General features: G+C 35.5%; 1 protein-coding gene across 6 annotated transcripts in view; it reads right to left on the bottom strand.

Annotated features, from left to right (window-relative positions):
* The window catches only part of INTU (inturned planar cell polarity protein), an 84952-nt gene that overhangs the window by 17601 nt on the left and 40546 nt on the right, over positions 1-26805 (bottom strand). For 5 of the 6 annotated variants that reach the window (XM_082391389.1, XM_082391393.1, XM_082391390.1 and 2 more), the window contains 6 exons: positions 22352-22555; positions 17929-18047; positions 14293-14382; positions 11645-11722; positions 8004-8193; positions 4115-4168 (listed from right to left, as the gene is read on the bottom strand). In XM_082391389.1, coding sequence (XP_082247515.1) covers positions 4115-4168; positions 8004-8193; positions 11645-11722; positions 14293-14382; positions 17929-18047; positions 22352-22555 — 735 coding nt within the window. The remainder of the gene's footprint in view (positions 1-4114; positions 4169-8003; positions 8194-11644; positions 11723-14292; positions 14383-17928; positions 18048-22351; positions 22556-26805) is intronic. The other variant, XM_082391391.1, reaches the window with a different exon arrangement.

Here is a 26805-nt window from a genome sequence, read left to right as displayed (position 1 = left end):
TTTTTGACTGCGTTGGGTCTTACTTGTGGCACACGGAATCTTTCTTGAGGCATGCGGGATCTTTCATTGCAGCACGCGGGCTCTTCATTGTGGTGTGCAGGCTTCTCTCTAGTTGTGGCTCTTCTCTAGCTGTGGTGCACAGGCTCCAGGACGCATGGGCTCTGTAGTTTGAGGCATACAGGCTCTCTAGTTGAGGCGCGTGAGCTCAGTAGTTGTGGCATGTGGGCTTGGTTGCCCGGTGGCATGTGGCATCTTAGTTCCCTGCCCAGGGATTGAACCTGTGTCCCCTGAATTGCAAGGCGGATTGTTTACCACTGGACCACCAGGGAAGTCCCTACTTCGTCTTTTCATGATGGGCTTGGTTCACCTAGTGTGGTATCTGTCCTCTGGGTTCAACCATGTTGAGGCCTATGTCAGAATTTACTTCCTTTTTGGGGCTGAGTCATGTTCCATTGTATGTATTTTCCATGGTTTTTGTCTATTTGTTTGTTCATTCATCTGTTGGTGGACACTGGGATTGCTTTCTCCTTTTGGCTGTTGTGAATGATGCTGCTGTGAATGTGGGTGTGCCAATATCTCTTCAAGATTGTGCTTTTAATTCTTTTGAGTATATGGAATTGCTGGGTCATGTGGTAGTTCTGGTTTTGATTTTTTGGGGGGCCACCATGCTGTTTTCTATAGCATTTGCACTGTTTTGCATTCCCACCAACAGTGCACGGGGGTTCCAATTTTTCTACATCCTCGCCAACACTTGGTGTTTCTGGGGTGTTTGTTTGCTTGTTTTTAATGGTAGCCATCCAAACGGGTGTGGGCAAGCTGTTTTATGTGTATAGTTTTGGACCCTGCTTTTTCCTTAGAAAATGATCTTGAACATTTTTTCATGTCAATAGACAGTTTTCTAAACATGATTTTAATGGATGTATTATTGAACAGATTCCATAATGTGGTATTTTAATTTGTGTCCAGTAATTTTTCACGGTATAAACAGCGTTGTGCAGATAATTCCTATAAAGAAATTTTGTCTACATCCCTGATATTTTCCTTAGTTGATAAGGTCCTGGAGGTTGAATTCCGAGATCAGAGGATATATATTTTTAACGTATTTTGCCAGATTGCTTTCCTGAAAGGTTGCATCAGTTTATATGCCTACTAGCAGTGTGAAAGCATCATCTATACTGAACATTATCAGACAAAATTACTTCAGTGTATGATCATAAATACAAGGTTACCAAGAATATATATCAACTGATAACAATGGTTAACTCTAAGAATAGGGCTGGTTTTGATGTATGAGTGGTCAAGCAAAATGCTAGATTTATGTTTGTTGTTTGTACTTTTCCCTAAAAATGTACTCATGTAATATTTGTATAAAAATACATATTTTAACTTCCTACTTAAAAAAAAGTCAGACCCAAAATATTATCTACCATATGATTCAACTTATATGACATTCCAGAAAAGGTAAAACCATGTGGACAGAAAACAGATCAGTGGTTGCCAGAGGCTGGGGGTAGGGAGAGGGGCTGACTATAAAACGGCACAGAAGAATGTATTGAATATAAATTATACCTTAATAATAATTTAAAACAACTAAAGAAAAGAACACAGAATTAAAATATAAGATTAAATCTTAAATCTAATTTCACAAAAAGTTTAGAATAGATCCTTCTTTTTCTTTAAATTAAGGTAAAACTCACTGTGAATTATTCCGCAAGTTCTGACAAATGTGTACAGCTGTGTGCCACCAAAATCAAGATATAGAACAGCTCCATCAACACCCCCTGCCAATTTTTTTTGCTTAATATTATTCCATTGCATGAATATACCACAATTTGTTTTGTCTATTCACCTGTTGATGGACACCTGAGTTATTTGAATAGTCTCTGGCTATTAAAAATGAAGCTGTTACGAACATTTGTTTACAGGTCTTTGTACTGACACAGCTTTCAATTCTCTTGGGTAATTAGATAGGAATAGAAAGGCAGAATTATATGGTAGGTGTATGTTTAGGTTATTAAGAAACTGCCAAACTGTTTTCCAAAGTAAATGTATCATTTTACATTCTCAATTTATCAACTTTTTTCTTTTATGTACTGTGTCTTGACGTTGTATCCAAGGAATCCCAATAGATCTTTTTCTAGCCATAGTTAGTTCCACTGCTCATTAAAATGATGTTCTATAAAGGCAGGAATTAGAGTTTTAATTAAACCTATTGGATATAGGTTCCTAAAAACCCAGATATTTGAATATTTTAGATCTAAACTGCTCCTAATGATTAGTATCTAGCTAATTTTTTTTTTCCATTAGTGAAAAAATTTATGACCTATGAAGAGTTCACCCTGCTTAAATTTCCACTATTTTTACAAACAAAATACCCTTCCATTTGCTCAGGATCTTAGCTAAGACTAAGCCACCCCTTAAGCTAATATTCTCTCCCCACATTTACCAGCAATCTGTTGAAGAATGATCCAGCCTCACTGCTTCTACTTCCTAACTTCCCATTTACTTTTTAAAGACTTTAATTACTGAAAATTTTTAGCATATACAAAAAAAAATAGTATAATTAGTTCCTATGTGCCCATCATCACCCAGCTTAAAAAATGACCAGTACATAGCTAATCTTGTTTCATCTCTATCCCTCTCTCCTTCTTTCCTCTCCCTGGTGAATTATTTCAAAATCAATCCCAGATGTTATATCATTTCATCTGTAAATACTTTAGAATGCATCTCTAAAACAGGACTTTAAAAAATACATAACCATAATATCATTACCACATCTAGAGAATTATTCCCACCTAATATCCAGTTAACAGTGTTTTCATTTCCTTGATTGTCTCATAGATGCTTTAAAAATTTTTGCTTGCTTGAATCAGGATCCAAGTAAGGTCCATATACTGAAATTGGCTGATATGTTTCTTGAGTCTCTTATGACTCATAGGTCTGTCTCAGCTTCTCCTAACCCCACGCCCACCCCCTCACCTTCTTCAACAAATTTATTTGTTGAAGAAACCGTCCTGTTTTGTCTAGTCTGAATTTTGCAGACTGCAATACCCCTCCCCCAAATGGGGTCATTTAACATGTCCCTCTTCCCCTGTATTTCCTGTAAACTGGTAGTTAGACCTGGAGGCGTGATCAGGTACATTTCATAGGTGGTTTGTGTGCTTCCATCAGGAACCACATACTATCTGGCTGACTTTCTTTTTGTGATGTTAACAGCTACTGATGATCATTGCTTAGACCCTTTAACTCACTGAGGGGAATTGAAAAATGATGGTATTCCAATTCTGTCATTCTTTCTTGATATGTTAGGTAGACCACTTCCGTAAAGAGAAACTCCCCCTCATCTCTATTTGGTAACCTTGAGGTATGGTTCAGATAGGAAAGGCAGATAAATGTTTGATTCTTTCTCCTTAATTACCAGTTTTCACAATAGTGTATTAGTTCCTTAGCATCCTCCAAAGTTGACCAAGAACTTTCTTTTTTTCTTTAGTACCATTATGAACTCATGGACTTAGACATATCTGATGTGCTTCAAGTTATTGTCCTTATGGATGCTCAAGAGGGAGCCTCTTCAAGGTCTCTCCTGATTACTTGAAACCTAAATTAACCCTATGACTTTTTGAAAGCTTTCTGGATGTCTGATATAACAAGATGTTGCCAGGCTTATCTTGTACATTGTCAGCCCTAAATCTGGAATCAGTCATTTCTCACAGGAGTCTTGGTTCCCTTTAGCGAGAAATATTATTTATACACCACGGCCTGGGTGATAGTTGTGCTCTAGTGGACAGAGCTAGAAAATATATCAATAGTTTTTTAAAAAGATCAAAAACCATACTACCAGCCAATATTACATGTGTATCCTTTCTCTCAAATCCCGGTTCCAAACGATACTAATGTAATTAATCATTACGTATACATTACGTAACAAATATTTTTAACTGAACAGAAAATCTTAAGGCAAGCAAAATAAATTTTGTCCATTTCAATATAGAAACCTAATGTTATGTATTCCAAGATTATTACATGCCCCCTTGGAAAATACTTAGAATAATGACTGATTTACAAAATAAGAAATCAACAATGAACCTTTCCTAAAATCCACTGCTTCTCTTACCAGTTCTGCAAAATCTGCAGCCTCCAAGTCACTCAATGCTGTGTCTAATTCCACCTATGTGAGAAAAAAAAAGAGTAACACAAACATTTAACTCATATTACTTTTTAGTAATGACCATATAAAATTGCTTAATAATCACTTGAAGAATTGAATAAATATATCTCTCTCCTTTGTGTTATTTAAGAAATGTCCCCAAATGGAACATCTTGCTTTTAAGCTTTGCGATTACAAAAAATAAAAATTAATGTATTTTAACCTATAGGCATTTTTCAATTAAATCTCAGTTATCGCAAAATGGGCTTCACTCTGTACTCAATGCAAACTAATTTATGAGGTTAAAAAGCTGCTTTACAGTTCTGTTAGAAAAAAGAAATTTTTTTTTTTAAAGTATTTGTTTATTTATTTATTTATGGCTGTGTTGGGTCTTCGTTTCTGCGCGAGGGCTTTCTCCAGTTGCGGCAAGCGGGGGCCACTCTTCATCGCGGTGCGCGGGCCTCTCACTATCGCGGCCTCTCTTGTTGCGGAGCACAGGCTCCAGACGCGCAGGCTCAGTAGTTGTGGCTCACGGGCTTAGTTGCTCACGGGCTTAGTTGCTCCGCGGCACGCGGGATCCTCCCAGACCAGGGCTCGAACCCGTGTCCCCTGCATTGGCAGGCGGACTCTCAACCACTGTGCCACCAGGGAAGCCCAGAAAAATTTTTAACATTTTAAAAATCTTAAGAGGAAAAAAAATCAATCTGAATGTAGCCAGTCTATTATGAATTGTTTTTATTTTTCTATTTCCTATATATTTTTCAACAGTTGGATTCTTGGAAAATCCAAGAATCCAACATTCTTCTCTGTCTCCCTCCTATGTTTTGTATAAAAAGACTGTTAATCTTTATTCACGGATTAAATCATGAAGGCAAGTGTTCCCCTGGAATCTGGCACAGTTTAACCACCCTACAGAGTTATTAGAAAAATCTCTTACTTAGGATTTAGCTTTTGTTTCTATGGAATTTGCCTGAACTCTTTCATGTATTTGTCCCTCCCTGAAGCATTCAAAATTTAAAAACAGAATAAATTTAATCTGCAGTTTAATCTGTAATGCATATATATAAATTGGAAACTAATGACAGTTGAAGCTTGTAGCATATACAGTATTTGTGAAAAATAATCCTTGTTTTGTTTTTTAAGGCCAAGGCACTTTCTGCAGGACTGTTTCACAAATGTGTCTTACTGAGACGACAAAAGCTGTGGAAACATTAGTCATGCCTTTCAATGCTTTTCATATGGCATGACTTATTACTCATTTGTGACCTACTTTTTTCTGCATCTAGCAAATACTCCATGTTCTCCTTCTCGTGGCTATAGTTTCCCTTGTGAAAAACTATAGGACAAAAAGAAAACTACCTACTTGTGATTTTTGATCTCAGAGACATTAATGTTTAACAGGTTGCTATTCCTGCTACTGAACTCTACAGGCTAATATACAAGGTTACTATAATTGCTTCTTCATATTCCTTAAGAGAAAAAGTAAAATATCTTTTCTCTTTATTATTCCAGTGTATCTTAGGAAAAATTATTTTTTTAAAAATCTGACAAACAAACAAACAAAATAAGGAAGTTCTCTGGGAAAGAAAACAGAAGTGCGACTTCATCATATACTAAACTCAGAACAAGTACATTTTTTTCCAAGTTAAAACCAACTATTTCCACCTAAAATTTACCAGGCACAAATTACCTTACACACACACATGTTTTTAACTAGATTTCTCAAGGCATAAAATTCCTTAATATTTTCCATTAGAATATATATAGTCAATAAACCCCACTATTTTTCACACAGTAAGAAATCTCAAAGGCAAAAGGAAAGTGTGTGAGTTCTTTGAGTTTGCTGGTAAAACAAAAACAAAAACTTTAAGGGTTATTATGTATTTTAAACTTCACATTCATCAGAGACTTTTAGATCACTTTATCAGAAGGTATCTATCTCTTTGCAAAAATATTGTTCTTAATTCTCTTAACCAGAATACAAAATATAGAAAATGTCTAAGCTATATCCTCATTGTTTCCCGTGTATTAATTCCACCTACCCAACTAAACTGTGAGCATCCAGAGGACTTTTCTGGATTCCCAAAGCACACCACAAATCTGAGTACCTGGCACAATGAAGGCTGATCTGCATACAGTAGTGTCCAACTCAACAAGGACAAAGACAACCAGAGCTTTGGTGAGATAAGCAACAGGTATGATTTAAGTCAAAAGATTAAAAAATATATACAGTAGAATTCACAGTGATTTCTCACATTGATATTCTTTTAGGTTGAAATAAAAGCATACAGTCCTTTTAATCAAATATATGTCAAATTAAGGGAAAAAACCTCCAATAAAAAAGAAATCTGAATACAGGAGGTAGCCTTCACATGGAATTTATAAGACCAAAATAGGCTATATTTTAAATGTCTTAAACAAGAACTCTTAGAAGGAAAATAATATTTAATCTTAATATATCCAAAGTCTAAAGACTTTGCCCCTACAAACATTAAGTACCTCTACTCTCACAGAAGAGACTATCTATTCTGAGGGAAGAGATTTCTTTAGTGAAGAGATTCTGAGACAGGGGAAAGAACGTGGCAAGACCAGACCGACAGGCCTCATGAGATGGCAACTCTGACTCACGAAAAGCGGCCTTGTATCTTTCAGAAGAAAAAGACCCCAGAATGGGCATGAGACAGACTGTGGAAACAGCATCTTTCTATCTTAAACGTAAGGTTATCTAGTTAAATTGTATCTATTTTGAACACTTATGATTTCTTATGAAAACACTGATGGGAGCAGAATTATATATCTCATACTTTTAGTTTTATCTCATACTTTTTAGTTATTATATGATTTAGGAAAATGATAATCATTGGCCTGAGATACAAAATGCAGCAGGGGGCAGTTGACAAAGGCAAGGACAAAAAAAGAATACAAGAAGGTAAAGTTTCCTTTAAATATGCTTTAACCCCTCAACTCCCTCCAAATAATCGTTATATAATAGTACTCTCACAGCTATAATTACAACTACAAAGTGCCAGGCATGATTCTAAGCATTTTATGTGTGATAACTCATAACTTCTTTATGAAGTAGGTAGTATTATTGTTCCCATTTTACAGATGAGGAAACTGAGCAAAGGGACTGATATATCTGTTTAAATTATTATTAAACTTCAAAAGGCATTTGTTTGATCATACATTGCAGAATTCCATGAAGAGCAGAATCTTGAATTGGGATATTACTACAGCATAACCTGGGTTTCTTCATGGGCAGGGAACTGCTATGGCATAGTGCCTCATTAATACTATTACAAATGCTGTGGCTAAATACATTACTGTGGATGAAAATGTCTGAAATGAGCTTTTCAATCATTCAACAGTAAAGTTATTTTGGATGTACAGAAATGACTAAAGTCACATTGATAATGTTTAACCATCATGAATCTTACCTTTAGTGAGCTATCTCTGGCACAGGGCAAAAGCTAATTACAAATGTTCACGTAAACAAAGATTTTGCTATTATTAATTTGTTAGCCAGTCATTTCATGTACCTGACTCGATGACCCTGCATTATAAAATCTAAATCACAAAATTCAAAAGTAAGACACACCATATAATTACGATATCTGAAAAGTATTCCAAGTTTGAACAAAGCTTAAATGTTAAAGTAAGATGAGAGAGCTAATTTCTATTTAGAAAGAAAAAGTTCACTGCACTGAACCTCCTACCTTATCAACCAATTGCCCCTTTAACGCTTACCCATAACCCTGAAAATAACAAAAAGCCTAAGGAAAAAAAAAAAAAGAGAGAGAAGATAAAGAATATATGGCAAGTGGCTCTGATTCTTATTTATGACGCCCAAGATTACCTTAATTTCCTGTGGAAGTGTGAGCCACCGAACTCCAGGGAGATTGTCTAAAAGTACTGCACTGGAAACATCATATTGTTGTGTACTGGGACAGGCACTGGAATGTAGTTTAGCAGGCTGAAGTGCTCTTTGAAAGAACAAGCTGAAAAAATGATCCAAACGAGGAACATTCTCAACCTGGCAAAAGGCACTGAAAAAAACAAGAGCTGTAAAGTTAGAACAACATACAGAAACGGTAGTCATTGCTTGTACGCTTCTAAGGGGACTGGATCTTTCCTGACTACATAGGTTCTCTTCCTGACTTCTCCCTTAATAAGAATTACTGCTATGTTACTGATGGCGTGTGTTAAGAAATTCACCCTGTCAATATTTTTTACCCTAAAGCCTATTCTCAAATACACAGGGCAGATGGTACTATGGGAAAACCACAGGGCTAACACAAGTGGTATATCTATAACAGAATGGGCTGAAGTTCCCTTTTTGCAAAAAATGTAACTCGCTTTTACCTCTGACTATCTCTCAACCATTTACAACTCCCAGTATCTTTCCGGAAACACAGGATAACAAAGAGATATTGAGCTGTGTAATAGAACAGATCTGACTTTGAATCTTATCACTGCTTTTACTAGGTAGAGCTCGCAGGGAAATCATTTAACCTTTCTCTGAACTTTGGTCCCAACTCTGTAAAAATGGGGATAATACAATCTAACTCTCATGCAAAGTACCAGTACATAGTAAGTACTTATTATGTTTATTACTTACTGGTATACAGTAAACACATAATTAGCCTATTTCCTCCCCTCTTCAGTAATGAAGGAATAACTATTAAAAAACTCTTGAAAAAAAAAAAAAGACAACTTGGTTTTAGCCATGTAAAAGTAGCATATACCATTACCTACAACCATTCACTGGTATAAACTACTGGATAACACAATAACTGGTATTTATACCATTAATATATCAGAATAATATTCACCGATTCATTCAACTAATTACTTGAGTGCCTACTATGTTTCAGGAACTACTCTCATTGATGGAAGTACAGCAGTAAAAATATCAAGACAAAAGACAAGGTCTCTGCTCCCATGGAGCTCACATTCTACTGGAGAATGACAACAAATGAACAAAAAGTAAAAACATGAACTTGTACAAAGGACTAAGCAGAGAACAGGACCATCTGAATGGGTGAGGTGACTGGTTGGCTATTTTAGATCAAATGGTTAGGGAAGGGTCTCTCGAGAACGGGGCATTTAAGCTGAGATCCCGATGTCAAGAAGGTCTAATGAGAGGGAAGAGTGCAAAAGCCCAGGGTGGGAACAAGTTTGGCCAGGGTGCCTGCAGAACAATACAGAGGGGCAGCATGGATTGAGGTCTGAAATCAGAAAGGTATGTGGGAGCCAGATAATAATGTAGAAAGATCACTGGAACTTTGGAAATTAAAGCGGCAAGAATGGAGGCAAGGAAATCAGGAAGTTACTGTAGTAGTGAGAGATGGCGGTGGACAGGGTAATAGTGAAGATGGGGAGAAATGGATGGATTTGAGATGTGTTTTGGAGACAGACTGGTTAGGATTTGCTGATGGATTGGCTGGGAATGATGAAGGACACATATCTTTAATTTGATCACAACACTAAACTTCATTAATGTATAATCAGTTTTCTGTGGCTCACAGGGAACTAACCAGCTCACAACTTGAAAAAGATAATTTAAGTTTTTGGACATTTTAGTCTTTTCATAATTTTCCACAATGGCCTTTAATATCTTTCATAATCAGAAAAAAACCTTGTGATTAAACAAAATATTGCAAAATGACTATTAATATCTTGGATCCATACTGCTTCTTGGTTTTAAGAACTCAGTGGATCTTTACATTTATTATCTTAGTTTGCCTTTCAAATTCCCACCTAGGCAAGAAGAAACTACTTAAATTTGCTGTCAACTTGGAGATACTTCCAGATCAATGGAAGCTAAATTTCAAAATGAAATTCAGAGAAATTAAGAGTCCCTCTGCCCCCAACCTACTCCAGTGGAATTTGCAGAACAACTCCAATTGCTTTATCTTCATATACAGAATTCATTATAGGAATTTAATCTTTGATTATCTCTAGTCTTATGAAAATAGAAAGCTTCAATTAGGGCAAAACATAGCAAGGTTTGCTCATCTAGTATAAATTTAAGGAGGTAGTTTATAACCACCTTAAGAGTTTATAATCTTCATTGGTTAAAATCTTTCTTATTAGTAAAAGGTAAAAGCACTGTATATGGCTGCCCAGTCTTTTGTAGTTCACACATTTGGAAAATGCTAATAAGTAATTGGGTTTGAGAGGGAGGTGTCTGTATTTTCCTGGAGGAAAATATTGCAAATTAGACAATTTTCCCAGATGGCATCATCATAAAAAATTCCTTTATGTGGCTTTGACAACAGTGACAATAAAGATCCACTCTAGATAAACAGAGATCTGATACTACTATGGTTTGGAAAAATGTATAAACTGTCTTTGAATTTTTATATTGATATACTCTTAAAGCTTTGAAAGCAAAGGTATCATTTTAGCCCTCTGAAGTACTGGGACTTAACAAACATCGTTTTCCATCCATAATTTTACATGTTCAAATATTAAACGGTTACCCCAAATTTCCTCTTTCATATCAAGAAAGATGCATCACATACTGCAAGGTTAAAAAAGCAAGAAGCAGGGCTTCCCTGGTGGTGTAGTGGTTAAGAGTCCACCTGCCAATGCAGAGGACATGGGTTCCAGCCCTGGTCCGGGAAGATCCCACATGCTGTGGAGCAACTAAGCCCGTGAGTCACAACTACTGAGCCTGCACTCTACAGCCTGCAAGCCACAACTACTGAGCCCACGAGCCACAGCTACTGAAGCCGGCGCGCCTAGAGCCCGTGCTCTGCAACAAACAGAAGCCACCACAGTGAGAAGCCCGCGCACCGCAACGAAGAGGAGCCCCTGCTTGCCGCAACTAGAGAAAGCCCATGTGCAGCAACGAAGACCCAAGGCAGCCAAAAATAAAAATAAAATAAATAAATTTATATTAAAAAAATTTATAAAAACAAAGCAAGAAGCAGAAAAATATGTATAATATGAGCCCACATGGGTAAAAAAAGAGAGTATATATATTCATATTATATAGAAAATATATGGAAGAATATACATGAAACTAAATAGACAATTACCTTCTCCACCATGTCTTTTATTTATTTTAATAGCACATACATTTTTTTTACTAAAAATTTTTTTAAGGAAAAAGTATCACATTTAGGATAGTGAATTTGACAATGGTCTTATAATCAGAGGAAAACACAAAAAACTTCTCTTTTCTGTATCTGTTCTGAAGAAATGCTCTTACATTTGCCCCTACAAAAATACATCAGATCAGAATATAATTGTGGTTACATCACTATTTCACAAAAGTAACATATGAGACCAAAAAAGAAAAAGCAATGGATCCAGTGAAAAACTGCCTAGAGCTGTAAAATAAAAGCCAGTCATGAAGGATGAGAAAATAATAATAATAAGAAAAAACCCAAACAAGTAATTTGACAACCAAGGAACACTATTAAGTGCAAAAAAGTGATTTAGAATCATATACTTAAAACTTGAGGTTCAATTCAAAGAAGTACTTACCTATCTAAAGAACCATACATAAATTTTAAGGTTTGGGCAACATCTTCAATCATATTCCTTAGCTGAGGAAGAGGAACTCTAAAAAGAAGCAAAAATACATCTGTTCATTTATAACATAATCAATTGATTCATAATATAAAAGAAGCAGATCATCTTTACATTTTATATGTAAAGAATATGAAAAGCATGCGTGTTAACTGTGAGTATAGCTGTGTATAATGGTTGTTTCCTGCATTAGCAATTAAAGAGTTTGATGTCTAGATCTGGGGTTCTAACATGGGTCAAGTAGGCACTTTTATATCACCATCTATATGGAGATTAGTTAACCCCCTTAGGGTTCAATTTCCTTTATGTGTGAAATGGGACCATAATCACTAAGCCTTCTCAGGTTCATTCTGAGTATTAAATAAAATTAATGCATATAAAGCAGCTGGTTCAGTATCTGGGCCTATAGAAAGAAATGTTAAAATTCTTGACACTTTCCAGTAATACCCAGATCTCAACCTCTAATTCTTGTGACAAAAAGACACCCCTAAATGAAAGAGAAAGGAAAGAATGTAGGAGAAAGGAAAGGAATGAACTTAACATTTTCTCATTGAAGCCTTGTAAGAATTTTACAAAGCAGGTCTTTTATTCCCATTATACCAGTGGGTATAACTGAGGTTTAAGAAGTTAAGCAACTTCTGCAGGCACACCCAGGGAACAGAACCTGCTGGTGGGCATTTATCTCCTTAGCTCTAAGGTTACTCTCTCCACTACATCACACTGTCTTCCTGGTTAGGTCCCCGTCATTGACTGCAGCTGTCACAGGAAGATGATCTCCCCCCATGAAAACACATGTTCCTGGAGTATCTGCTCCACTGTATCCTGGGTGGGGCAACACTTTTCTCATCCTGCTTGTAAAAGGCACAGTGGTGAAGAAAGAAAGTACAGACTGTGGCATTAAGACAGACAAGGGAAAAACAATCCCAGGGCTGCCAGAGTTCAATTACAAACCATCTGTACGATGCTGGAGATACAGAGACATATAAATTGACACTGAGGAGGTGCTAGTGCATGACCTCTCAATACTCTGTTTCCCAGTCTAAACGAAGGAGAATAATAATAACTACCTTTCACAGTCATGTGAAACAAGATGCAATGAGGAAAAGAGTTTGGTACGGGGTGGTGGCTATGAGCCGTAAAAGAGCTGGGGAAAGAGGTGGCTAGGGCTCTTTCTGACTTGAAGCTCAGGATAGAGAAGGAGGAGGACCTTCGAATTCATTCTAACTTAACAAGCCAAGTTCTCAAAGATAGGGATGACATAAGTATTTAGGGAAGACCCCGCCTCCCCACTCCCACCCCGGTAACAAAGCTTGAGAAATTGGCTAGAGCACCCCCTAACCAGCACAACCTGGATCCAGAGCTCAGCAGTGACAGTCCTTTTTTGGCTTCAGGGTAAAACCTCTCCTGGAAACGGTCTCTGTCTGCCTAACTAATCTGGCTGGTGGCATCAGAAAGTGGGGAAGCAGCCTGTGCTCAGTTCCTTAGCTGGGCCTTCCTCTCTGCTGTCTAACTGCCCACACTACCTTATCTCACCATTGTATCATCTGTGTCTTGTCTTTTGCCTTTTGGGCTACTATGAAAGTCCAAAGGCAGATGTTTCACCCTGCTACCACACCCTAAAGTATCTTGTTCTGGATGTTCTCCGATTCTTGTTCTTTCAAAACAACTCAGTTTTTCACGATCCAACCCATTGGCATAGGGCAGTCTCCGAGCAGTGTTTTTAGACAGAAAAATGCACATTAGCTGGTAAAAGAGAGCCATCATTTAACATATATAATGGCACCACTATCCCCTCATGTTAAAAGTTTTGAATCCCACATTTATGATAGATCATATCTCTTTCTGTCCAAAATTAAAGACCACTTTAAAACATAATAATTTTGATACTTTTCACTGCAGCCTCCTTTGGAATTCCTCTTTGTGGTGTTAAAACAAGTCCACAGTTGTTTGATACTCTTCCCCTTGAGTGTGGGCTGGATTTAGTAACTCACTTCTACCAAATGTATAAATGGTCAGCCCTGCTCTTACCTCCAACTATTAACATGAGACATTTTTCAAAATACTTGCAAAAATGTTAAGAAGGAGACCATGATAATATAAGACATACCATTAGAGAAGTCACTTTAAAGATAAATATTCATTATTTGGTCAAAGGTGCTCAACGTTGAGGCAAAACACCTTTCTGCTGACCCTTAATTCTCCAAAATCACCAACAGTAAAAAACTGTAAACATGCAAAATCCAAACCACGATACTGTCAAAAGTTTGAGCAGAGGACACCCTCATCTCTCAGCCACCTCTGTACTGGCCATATCTCAGAGGACCCCCTCATCTCTCAGCCACCTCTGTACTGGCCATATCTCAGAGGAAAGTGTACTGACAGCCTCCACCCTTACTAATTGGTCTAGCTGGGCCTTCCTGGTACCTTTCTGTACTATTCATACCAAATGAACACAGGTAGCCATTATACTAGTGCAGCAAACCTTTAAATTGTAAAACTTCTTGAATTTACCTTTTAACAAAAATGTCATCATTTTAATGAAACAGACTTTGTTAGCAGTATTTCAGAAATGATTTTAAGGCAAACAAAAAATCTCAACTTACTCCTCAGCAGGCAGGCCAATTAACAACAGCTTGTCAGATTCTTTCCAATAAGCTACATGAATTTGTTTCCCATTTAAAAGAAGGGATGAGCTAAGAAGAAATAGAGTCAAAATGAAATTAGAACATCTTTAAATGTCATAAAATTATAAACAGTCATTCATAAAAGATTACATATGGCATGATTTAAGAACTGCACGCTTAATCAGCAAATTTCTTGGCATATACCTAACTGCCACATAGAAAAGGCAAGGAATTGTACAACAAAAACATATTCTGAAATATAAAAACCCACAAAAAACTCTCGGTCAAACAAAAGTAGACCCATTACAGCAAAAATATGTTGAAATTCTTTTGCTAACATTAACTGACTATATACAATTTTATTTTCAAAAGAAAGCTTCCATCCCAGTGTGTTAATTTAACAAATCTTTTCTGATTGTCTATTTATGAACATGATTTACTAAAAGAGATTACAAAGAAACAAAGATGTGGTCCCAGCTCAAAAGATGATCATTCAGTATGGGACACAGATACATAAACAAGTAACCAAAATATAAGCCAGATTTAAACATATTCTCAAGGAAATGTTTGGAGTGATGGCTATATTCATGATGGTGATAGTTTCAGGGTCTATACCAATGTCAAAAATGATCAAATTATACATTTTACGTATGTGCAATTTACTGTACTTCAATTATATTTCAATGAAGTTGGAAAACAAATTAAATGTGTTCTAAAAAAGAGATACAACAATAAACTATGGAACTACACAGAACATGATTCCTTCTTATAGTGTGGGTAGGTGGTGGGAAGAAGATAAAATAAAAATATAATGTAAAATAACATTTAGTGATTTGGGAAAATGTTAAATGATATATTGCCACACACAAAAAGTTACAATACAGTAGGTAGAGCATGATTCCATTTGTATAAAATAGATGGAAAAAATTAAGTGAAAGGTTATCATTTAATTTAGCAATATCTACTGAGCACTTACTACGTGCCTGGGCCCTGGAGTTAAAGAAATGAACAAGATCAGCCAAGTCCTTTGCCTCGTGGAATCTGTGATGGTTATCTTTGAGTGGTAGACTTTGGGGTAATTTTAATTTTTTCCATTTGTTTTTATATTTTCCATGTTTTCTTAACTGATCAGATACTTCTTTTTAAAACTACTTTAAAATTAAACATAATTTTAAAAAATTAAAAAAAATATATATATATATTTAGTGTTTTCTTTGAAATTAAAATACACCCATCAGTCTTTATCTGTTGAGTCCTAGGATATAGTGTACCTTCTATACTACAGTAGATAAGTGTGTGGGATTTTAAATATGAATTGCTAAATAGATTTTTTTAAAGGGATATTACTTCTGCCTTAATAAAGTTTTAAAAATGCATATACTTTTAGACAAATATTAGACTCCTTTATAGTCATAATTCATTTCACTATAGTTTTAAAACAGTGTATGCAACAAAAGACATGTTGCTAAGGAATCCTTGAAATAACAATTATTTTCATATTCTTTCACAAAAAAGTTTTTCTCTATATATTTACTGTTTTCCACATGTTTAACCCATATTTTAGCTAACAAGGTCTAAATATGAAGTAAAATATTTATACTTCAGAGAAAAATAAAATAAAATCCACATGGGGAAACTTAAACACATTTTCTTACTAATAAGATTAAAAATGAGTCCTGCACCTTAAAAACATTATGTTAAGTGAAAGAAGCTAGTCACAAATAACGACATATTTCAATTCCATTCTTAGGAAATGTCCAGAATAGGGAAATCTATAGAGACAGAAAGTAGATTAGTGGTTGCTTAGGGCTTGGGGTGGGGTAGGTGTATTGATAGCTAAAAGGTACAGGGTTCCTCTTTGGGATAAAAAAATGTTCTAAAACTGACTCTGGTGATGGTTTCACATATCTTCGAATATACAAAAACCATTGAATTGTACACTTTAAGTGGGTGAATTGTATGATATATGAACTATATCTCAATAAAGCAATTAAAAAAAATTTTAAAAGGCCTATCACATGCTTTTATAAATGTGAATTTATAGACTAAATGGAGCCTCGGTTACTAGTATTCTGAAATGAACTAATCTTTTCTATATACACTATACTAAAAGTCCCAGAGTTAAACATCACTTTCATTTAGAAAAACAAGGAAATTCTTCCCGTTATCTTGCAGATCCCAACTATTAAAATCCTAGACAAGGACCTACTGTACAGCACAGGGAACTACACTCAATATTTTATAATTACCCATTATAGAGGGAAAAGAATCTGAAAAAGAATATATATATATGTGTGTGTGTGTATAACTGAATCACTGTGCTGTACACCTGAAACTGACATGACATTGTAAGCCAACTATATACTTCAAAAAAAATAAAATCCTAGAGGTGTCATTTTAATCAGAAGATGGGAAAAGAAAAATTAAAGCCTAGAAAATCCAATTTGATATTGTATCAATATTAAGGAGCTCAAAGTTTGAGATAAACTGTTTTTGGTAAAGTCTAAAATTGTTGAAATATTAAGGAAGAAAAATGGTTTATAATCTATAAATCTATTTTATGAAATAAAGCAAAAACAAAACTCAAAAACTTTGAGCCCCCTTTTTCCATAAGTTAACTATAATATTTCAAAGTCAAGACTTGATAAATCAACATGGAATGGGGGCCTTCCCTGCTGGTGCAGTGGTTAAGAATCCGCCTGCCAATGCAGGAGACATGGGTTCGAGCCCTGGTCCGGGAAGATCCCACATGCTGCGGAGCAACTAAGCCCGTGCGCCACAACTACTGAGTCTGTGCTCTAGAGCCCGTGAGCCACAACTACTGAGCCCATGTGCCACAACTACTGAGCCCGCACGCCTGGAGTTGGTGCTCTACAACAAGAGAAGCCACCACAATGAGAAGCCTGCACACCGCAACGAAGAGTGGCCCCCGCTCGCTGCAACTAGAGAAGGCCCGCGCGAAGCAACGAAGACGCAACTCAGCCAAAAATAAATAAATAAATAAAAAACCAAAAAAAAAAACATGGAATGGGATGTGTGGCTCTATAATTGACTTTCAAAAAGTTATTTAACACCAATTTGCTTATCCATCACTGAGTGAACTTGCACAGATGATACTGCCTTCTGAATACTCTTCCTAAAGTGTATGTGTATTGTGTGTTTTCTATCATTGTTCTAAGAACAGAACAAAATATTTTGAACTATATGAAAAATTCAGTATTCAGTCATCCTTACCAACCACAAAGCTATTGTCAAGCAAGTTAATAGTCAAGATAAAATCAGAAAAAATCCCAAACTCATCATAATGCTGTGCTTAAGAGAGACTGCCTTCATGAAGAAATTCTGAAGTATAGTCATTAATCCAACTTTGTTAAAGTCCAAAACATCCAGATCTACAGCTGAACTCAGAACTTACATTTTAAATAGATGATTAGTAGAAATAACCTAGGAGAGAAACCAAATATCTGCAGACATTGTATCTGCCATATAAATATTTACATTATAGATACAAATATATTTGTATAATAGATACCTATATTAGTATTTTGTTTGTCAGAATTAAGGTAAAGAACTTGAGAGAAAGAGAATTAAAGTTAAATAAAAATCAATTATTACCTAGTAACTTGTGTCCCAGTTACATTTTCCAACATGTCACAGAGTGTGAGAAATATGCCTCTCACACTTTTAAGTTTCTGAGATGCATCAGATACTGGATAATGATATAGGATTTCCTGCTGTTAAATAAAAAGAAATAGAAATGTCAATTCCCATCAAATTTTCCAACTGTTATATTTTTCATGGCAAGTTCAGACTTCAAATTAAGAAAAAAAAAAAAAGATTCCTTTCAGCTTCAGTGGGAGGTTTATTCAAACATAAGGAGAGAAGTAGGCCTGGAATTTTAACACATTACCTAGTGTTTAAAATACCACATTTGAAAATAAGTTAGAGACTGTCAAAATTAGTCATGATACATATGCTGAGTAGGATAGTGATTCGTTGGAATAATTACAGCTAATTGCAAACAATGTTTCAAACATTAATGTCCCTTTACAATAAATTCAAATACTAATATTTATATTTCGTTATATATTCTTATCTCCTGTGGTTACATATGCACACAGACACCAAATGTAAATTTTAGGAGTCTTTAAGATAAGCTTCATCTTTGGTGAAACCATTAAATTTTTATTTAAACACAAGACAAGACTGCAATTAAACTTACAGAGTGAGAATACAAAATTAAATTAAAGTCATGCAGATAGGAAGAAAGAAGTATTATGATATTATAAAATCTTCTGTTTAAATTTGAAAGCGTTTGCCCACCACAAATTAATCTGTATTCAAACTTTAAAAGAGACATTTTAAATTACGGAAAATACTAAATCCATAAGATTATTCACAAAATGCTTAATAGTTTTCTATTTTCAAGAAGAGCATATTCCCAGGAAACACACAGTTTTTTAAAAATTTCATTTTTATAAATTTCAAAATCAAGATGTGCATTGCTAATACTTTTACATGATGGATTGAATCATTCTGTGCCTCACTTTTTTGCTATTACTTAAAGCAACATGCTATTTTTCTCACATGACAAATTAAAAGCAGGCAAAATTAAAATTTCTAGATAGAAACCATAGAGAATTCAGAGTAATTTCCAGTTATGCTACTTAATGACAATATTCATAAATATTAACATAGCCATTATTGAAAGCCCAAACTCTTAAAATACTGTATCTTTTCTTTGGTTATCTCTCTAAAGAGCATTCTACACTTTGCTTTGGTCTCTCTTTACAAGAAATAATTATGTGACTTGGAGTCCATGCCTTCGCAACTTTTACATTAGGATAAAATATAAATAATGACAAACTGGACACATCTTTTTTTATACTTATTAAGCACATTCAGTATATGAAAATTGCTATGGAATTATGTGGGCCAAATACAGTCTGCCTAACAACTCAAAATTTCTGTAGTAGTTTAAGAATATTATAAAACATTTTATCTCTAGAAATTAACTCAAACACCAGTGAAGATCTTCTGTTATGTCTACTTAATAAATTTAAACCTTAACTGGTAAATAAACTTACTGTATTTAGCCAAATACCAAATACCACTTTAAACAAATAACCATATAGTCTTTGATTCATTTTTTTAAAAATGTCCAAATCTTGTAACTTGAAGAAAACAAGCTGTTATTAAATATGTAACTCACATGAAAACAAAATGACCCTATGACATTTAATTGTAAAATGAGTAATACCAGAGTACAAAGGTCATTTGAGAAAGTCTCTATTCCAACCTCTGCTTCGACCACCCCAGAAAGCCTCACGATTCAAGACCTGGCAAGCTCTACAGTTCCTAACCAATTTAATTAGCTGTATTTTAAAGCACTCGTTAGTAGCATGTATTTGCAGCAGTTTCCACTCTGTTCAGTAAGAATAAAAAGCCTCTCCTAATTACAGTGTTGATACAGGGCTGTCGACAGACAGAAACCTGTTCATTAGAGAAACATCTACACACTTTCCCATGGAAAGAAAGGCAAGGATGACAAAAGGCCTCAGCACTATCCTACTCCAAGATGACCTCGAAAGATTCAGGATGCTACCATCCCAGACACATGTTGTGTGTTCTATTTAATACATGGTTAAATTTCTTATTGTTCTAAAGATACAAGGGACTAGTAAAACGTGTAAGAAATTAGAATTATCAACTCTACGTCTCCATGTATTTTTCAGAACACAGAAAATTATAAAAATATGTAGAAGTAAATCCCTTCCTTTCCAGTTCAATTATTGGCTAAATTTTGACATATGAAGAAGCAACACAAGGAAATACACCCTTTGGATAAAATGGGTTTGGTATTGAGAGTATAGGCTGCAAGGATTTCAAAAGGAAAGAAATGTAAACTAGGTAAAAACTTTTTAGATCTCACTTCTGCTCAAAGCATTATGGTAAACTAGATGCTCTGAGACCCTTGTGCTGTAAAACAACTGGATTCATGGCCAAAACATACTTGTTAAACTGCTGGATATATAACAAGTAGAGAGGTTTCCAATGACATCCTCTCCATACCTTTCCAACCCCCTTCCCCAGCACTGCAAAGCAAGCTGGGGCCTCAGCTGGGAGTGGTGAGTAGTGGGCAGAAGGACAGAGGCAGGTTGTCTTGAGGGCTGATACCTACAGTGTCTTCAGTCAGGACACTGAGCATTGGGCCAGTGGCTAGGTAGGTGAGCTGAGCCTAGGACCATTGCATTAAACCTAGACCCTTTAGTGAGGCTGAAGTGCTCTATGTCAGTGATAGAAGCAGAAGAAGCAACTTCTCTTTGAAGGAAGGCATACCCCATTTAGAACCACAGGACTCCCAAAGATGAAATCAAGCAGTAAGTTTAGTCAATGATACCCAAGGAAATAACAAGGTAAGCCACAAGTCAGAGTCCCCATTAGGACTTAGAGATATTGGAATAGGAAGATATAGAATGAAGAAGAGCTACGTATGAGATGCTTAGAGAAATAAAGTATAGAATCACTAAGACAAGCAAACAACAAAAGACTACTAGGAACAGCATGGCAGATTTGCATGTAGATTAGTTAAAAACTTTTCAGGAACTTCTAAAAATAAAAATAGGACTGTTTAAGCAAATAAACAAACAAAAAAACACTATGGAGAGGTTAAAAAATAGTTTGGACATACCAGAAGCAAGAAACTGAACAAAGAAAATAAAAGACAGATTCCTTAAAAGAAAAGACCAACAGTAGACTTATTAACAGCAATTATAAGTCAGAAGACAAAGAAATACTATCTTCGAACAGATTAGAGAAAATAACTTTCTACCTACTGGGCATAAGTAATGCTATGTGTTAACTTCATCTTCTTCCTGGCCACACAGGAAGACTATATTTCTCAACTTCTTGCATTGGGAGAGACCATATAACTAGTTCTAGGCATTGGAACATGAGCAGAAGTGATGTTCCTACTTTTAAGCTAGGCCTCTGAAATGTCCCATGTGATATTGCATGCTTTCTCTCTTCTCTCATTGGCCAACTAGATGGAAAAGATCCAAGAGAGGACTCTGAAGTCCTTGGGAATAATGGAACCACTGGATGAAGGGCTCAAATCATTGAGCCATTTGACCAGGAACATGTACATTGAAATGAGAAATAAATTTTTACTATGTTAAGCCACTGAGACATTAGGATTGTTTGTTATAGCGACTGGCCTATTCTCACAATGTAGAATTATAAAGCTACCTTTCAAGAAGGGGTGAAAAAGGCATCGTCAAATAAATAACAACAAAAAGAATTTATCACCAACAGATTTCCATTAAAAAGAGATGCCTAAAGTATATGTTTTAGGAAGAAGAAAAATGATCAAATAAGGTCAGCCTAAGATTTAAGAATAGTGAATAAAGAAAATGGTAAGCATATATATAAATTTAAAGATGACTCATCTGTATGAAATATGTACAAAATATGCATTTTATGATATATAATTTATACATTTTGTAATGTATAAAATATGATAATAGTAAGTAGTAGTACTAGTAGTATAATTATGCCCAACTTGTGGAATTTAAAAAAATGATAGCACTAAAATATTGATGACAATAGCATGCAGGTGAAGAGGGGAAAATTGGAGTTAAGGTGTACTAAGGGCCTTGAATTATTCTGAAAAGGGGTTAAGATAGTATTTAACTTTAGAATCTGTTAAGAGAAATATCATGATAAAATTTTTAGAGTAATCACAGGAAAATAGAAATAAGAATATACAGGAAGAATAATAATGATACAAGCAACCAAGCATAGTTTAAAAAATATCATGGAAAAAGCAATTCAAATAGAAATTTTTAAAGAAGGTAGAAGAAACAAATTCAAATATTTCAGTAATCTCCATAAACAGACTCATTGAGTTTGTCAATTTGAAGACTGCTGTGTGTAAGAGACATACCAAAAACATAAGACACAGAATGACTGAGAATCATTTGGAAGACTATAAAAAGGTCCTTACTTTTTTCCTTTGCACTTTTGAGAAGACACTCACCTCTTCCTTTGATGTTTCCGAGTCGAGCTGTAGTGTGAGATACATAACAATGTGAGGAGTGTTTAGAATATTCTGCTGGGTACCTTTGACCTCTTCTCCCCATGGAAGTTTGATTAAATCACTTGTGTTTGACTGTGCCTTTTTCTGTCTTGGTTGAGTTGTTTGCTTTTTCACAGCATGTGCATTTTCGAACGTCAGTTTCACCTTTAAAAAGTTAAAACATGTTGATTTTTCAACAAGGGAAAATCAGCTGTGGTTTTCACAAAGAAGGATCTGTACATGCACATTCACTCAGGTACGCACAGTATGCATAAAAATCATTCTTGAGTATGGGCTCCTTGATGGCAGGGACTGTGTATTCTATTTATATTTGTATCTCCAGGTCCTAGGACAGTATCTGGCACATATTATTACAAATATTTATTAAGAATATATAATTCTCTGTATATAAGTTCATTAGTTTAAACGTAATCATTTTATTCTAAGTACTGACAACAAATACGAGAAATGCCATGGAAAAACAAAAATTAGTATGATCTGATAGCGTAATAGAGAGTAACATTACATTAAGAATGGTAATAGCACTGACTCATCTGGGGAAGGTAAAAGGAAGAGATTCAGGATTAAAAGCGACCTCATATAACCAGAATTAGCTCTCCTTTCAAGTGAGGTGATATTCAAATATTCGTCTCTTAGACACTCTTTGTGGTCCTTTAAAATAAAGGCTAAGGACAGTAAAAACTATCAATATGCCAGATCTTGAACCATGACCCTAAGAAGATTATCTATCAGTTTTGTCAAGATAGTTTTAATTTCATGGCCTGATGTCAAACAAGATTGGTAAGAGTCCAGAATGTGGCCATTTTCCAGTGGTTGAAAGGTAGCTTCCACTTCTCAATTAACTTTCCTTGAAAAAGGAGATATGTGTCTAGATGCCAGCTGGCCAAAGATAACTTGCTTACTTCAAAGAAGCACCAGTGTGTATCTTGACTAAAAGAAGTTTTCATTAAATATAGTTAATTTTGTGTAGTAAGGACGTCATCACAAGCTATATAGGCACAAAATATTCCTAATGTTTAAAGCCTTATCAGAATACAGATAAGCAAGACAGGACATTCTAACTGTAACAACCTATAAAATTTTAAATTTAGACATTAAAGTGCAATGACTCCTTTAATTAGATTAAATTTTAAAAGTCAAAAAATAAATTCATGCTTGATCAAGAATAAAAAAGTCTGGTCAATATAGGATATTAAATCATCACACTGTACAACCTAAACATATATGATTTTTATTTGTCAATCATACCTCCAAAAACTGGTGGAAAAAGGAAATGTTGTCAATATTTAAAAGAAGATAAAATTGTTTGTATGCAGTAAGTTGCATTTTGAGAGGAAACACTTAAAAATTATTATCAAGACAATAATAAACAATACCTATTTTTAATTTATTAAAAGAGGTACTATTTTCAAGGCCAACTTTAACTATATGATAAATATGAATATATTACTATCACTCCTTTAAAAAATGAGCCTTACATATTTATACATTTTTATCAAAAATGTTAAGCATATTATTTTTAAAAAATTCATTCATAATCCCATCAGCCCATCTAACTATTGTTAGTATTATACTGTAAAATAAATCTATTCTGATGAATAAAATCTTTCAAATGAAAAAATATCTAGATATACTTTTTTTGGTTGGCAAAGAGGGACTATTTATGGTTGTATTCAATTTTGCTTATCTGTAGCTGTCTGGCACTTCAGAGGCACTAAGTTATCTCTGTCTACCTAAAGTGAATTTAGTTAAATAAACATATTTTCTAAAATAAGTTTCTGGGACTTCCCTGGTGGTCCAGCAGTTAAGACTTCATGCTCCCAATGCAGGGGGCCCAGGTTCAATCCCTGGTCAGGGAACTAGATCCCACATGCAGCAACTAAGAGCCTGCATGCTGAAACTGAAAGATCCCGCATATCAACCAAAGATTCCGCATATCAACTAAAGATTCTGCATGCCACAACTAAAGATCCTGCGTGCTGCAACTAAGACCTGGTGCGGCCAAATAAATAAATAAATAAATAAAATTTTAAAATAAGTTTCAGATTTTATTTTATTAACAAGTAGAAAAGAGACATAAGGTCTAAATTCATCAATATATATATATTCAGAGTTAAGATGAACCAGGTCATGACCAGAGAGTAGGAAGGGAGAAGTTCCTCATGAAATTTTTCTGAGGCCAAACGATCATGTTTCTTTACAAAACATTTAATATTCCAAACGGAAAAGATCAACCTTTACTAATTTTTAATGTTTTCTGTAAACTTGATGTTGAAAAATGGGCCCTTGGTATTATTAGAACACTGTATCTAAAAAGGCTAATAGAACACTAGTATATTTGGGGGGAAAATATCAAGTAAGTTAAACAAAAACATAAAAAGTTAGAGATCCTATATAAGAACAATCAAGAGTTATCTGAGGAAAATTAATATAAGGATAAAGTGAGGAGAGTTGAAGAGACACTGTTTCCAAAATAATCTTAGAAATATGTGAAAAAGAATATTTGGTGTGAGGTTTTGACCCAAACAAGCAACATGGAAGCATTATATGGCCTGAAAGACTATGTTCTGAGGATGGCATCTGTTCTAGTGGGTAATGCTCAATATATGTATACATAAGTAAAAATATAAACATAAGCATAAATATATTGAATCCTTGAACAAGGATCCGATGAAGTAAAAATGGCTTGGAGCTCAGGGGGTTCTTTCATTTGAGAATGAGGATTTAGGAGTGTCCAAAAGAAAATATATGGGAGTCTTTGGCGGTGTTCCTTGGGAACGTGAGAAATCTTTAGAATTGGGGGAAATCCTGAATGCAGACTTTGTACCAGTATAGAGGGGAGCTTTGAAGATTGTCCCCAGCACTGGGCTTTGGGGAGGCCCTGGGTATATGAATGGAGTAGAGGGTGAGAAATCTGACTGCAGGAAGCAGGAGATGAGCGACATACTAGGGAAGCAGGTGTCACAGAGGCGGGCTGCGTCGGCTGGAACATCCGTGAGAGCTGTGCGCCCCAGTGGTCCTCAGAGAAAGAAATATGTGTCTGAAGAGACAGAAGGGAGGGCATCTTCTCCAGCTGAGATTCTTGTGGGTGGAGAGGTCAAAAGATAGGGTATGACCCACCAAGAATGACAAAAGGGAATGAGCTGGTAGACTTAAAATAAAAATTTACCAATTTTACTTTAGGCAGCAACGGCAACCTAAAATTTAAGACTGGTTTGCTATGCTTGGTGAAGAATGACACACTTGAAAACTAACTTTAATGCTACACTTGGCAAACAACAGGACTTCTTTTCTGTGGGGCAAGAACCTTTTCCCCTCAGCGTGACAAAAACTCAAACAAATACACACACCACAGAACCAGCCATTAACATTCTTTAAGGAACTATTTTAGCCGCCGTTCTTCTGATTTAAGTAAAGTTGGCTCCATAAAGCAAAGATAACTACACTTTAACAAGACATTCTGAAAAGCTTACATGTTAAGTAGCTATAAATGTCAGGAAATCTGGTTGTCTTGATAAAATGATAAAAGGGTAAGACAGATAACCAAATTAAGAGTTAAGTGCTATATTTAAAAAGGGGTTGATATATGTAAATATTAAGGGTATTATGCGTTTTATAGGAAAAAACTTTTATTAAGAAGCATCTGATATAAGATAGTTTATAGCTTCTTATAAAAAAAGGTTTTTATAAGAGTTCATATGAAGTTCCTTACAAAGAGGGTTTTTCTGTTGGGTTTATATGAGGCTTCTTATAAAAAGGATTTTCTGTTGTTCCTCCATGGGCATTAACTGGTGACACGTTTCATCATCTCCTGTCTTCCTCAGAAGGTTTTCTTATTTGTGCAATTTGCCCATCCTTTCTTTCCTCGGTGCCCCCCGCCCCTCAGTTCAGGAGATGATATGTCTTACCTCAGGTCCAAGGATATGCTCTCTATAATTCACCACTTCCAAAATCTTGTTGCTTGAATTATATCCTCTCTCTACTCCCACCTCCAACCCACCCCATGTGACAAGCAATGTCTCTTCAGCCTCCGCCAAACCAACCAACCGATCCTCTCTCCCCATTAGCTACCATGCCATCCTCTTCACACATGGGACCTGGGGAGGCTGTCAGAATCTGAAGCAGCTCCAGAGCCAGACCACACTCTCACTTCTGCCCCATGGTCTACACTGTCTCTCTCACAGCACCTTCGTTGCTTTCCATGTGTCTGATCTTTTCTCCTTTGTCTGGCAGATGCTCTGAATATTCCTTAGTCAAAACTCTGAAGGAATTGAGTCTACTTGGCTCAGCAAATTCTCTCTCCTCGATCCTCCTCTTTCAGGTGATCTCACGAGATTACTCAAGACAAAACTTGGAAGGCATCTTGGACTCTGCTCTCTCCTGCAGGAAGTACT

Source organism: Balaenoptera borealis, assembly GCF_965194805.1.
Source record: "Balaenoptera borealis genome assembly, chromosome: 4".
Lineage (NCBI taxonomy): Eukaryota > Metazoa > Chordata > Mammalia > Artiodactyla > Balaenopteridae > Balaenoptera > Balaenoptera borealis.
Note: the sequence above shows the minus strand (reverse complement) of the source record. Positions and strands in the feature narration are given on the sequence as shown.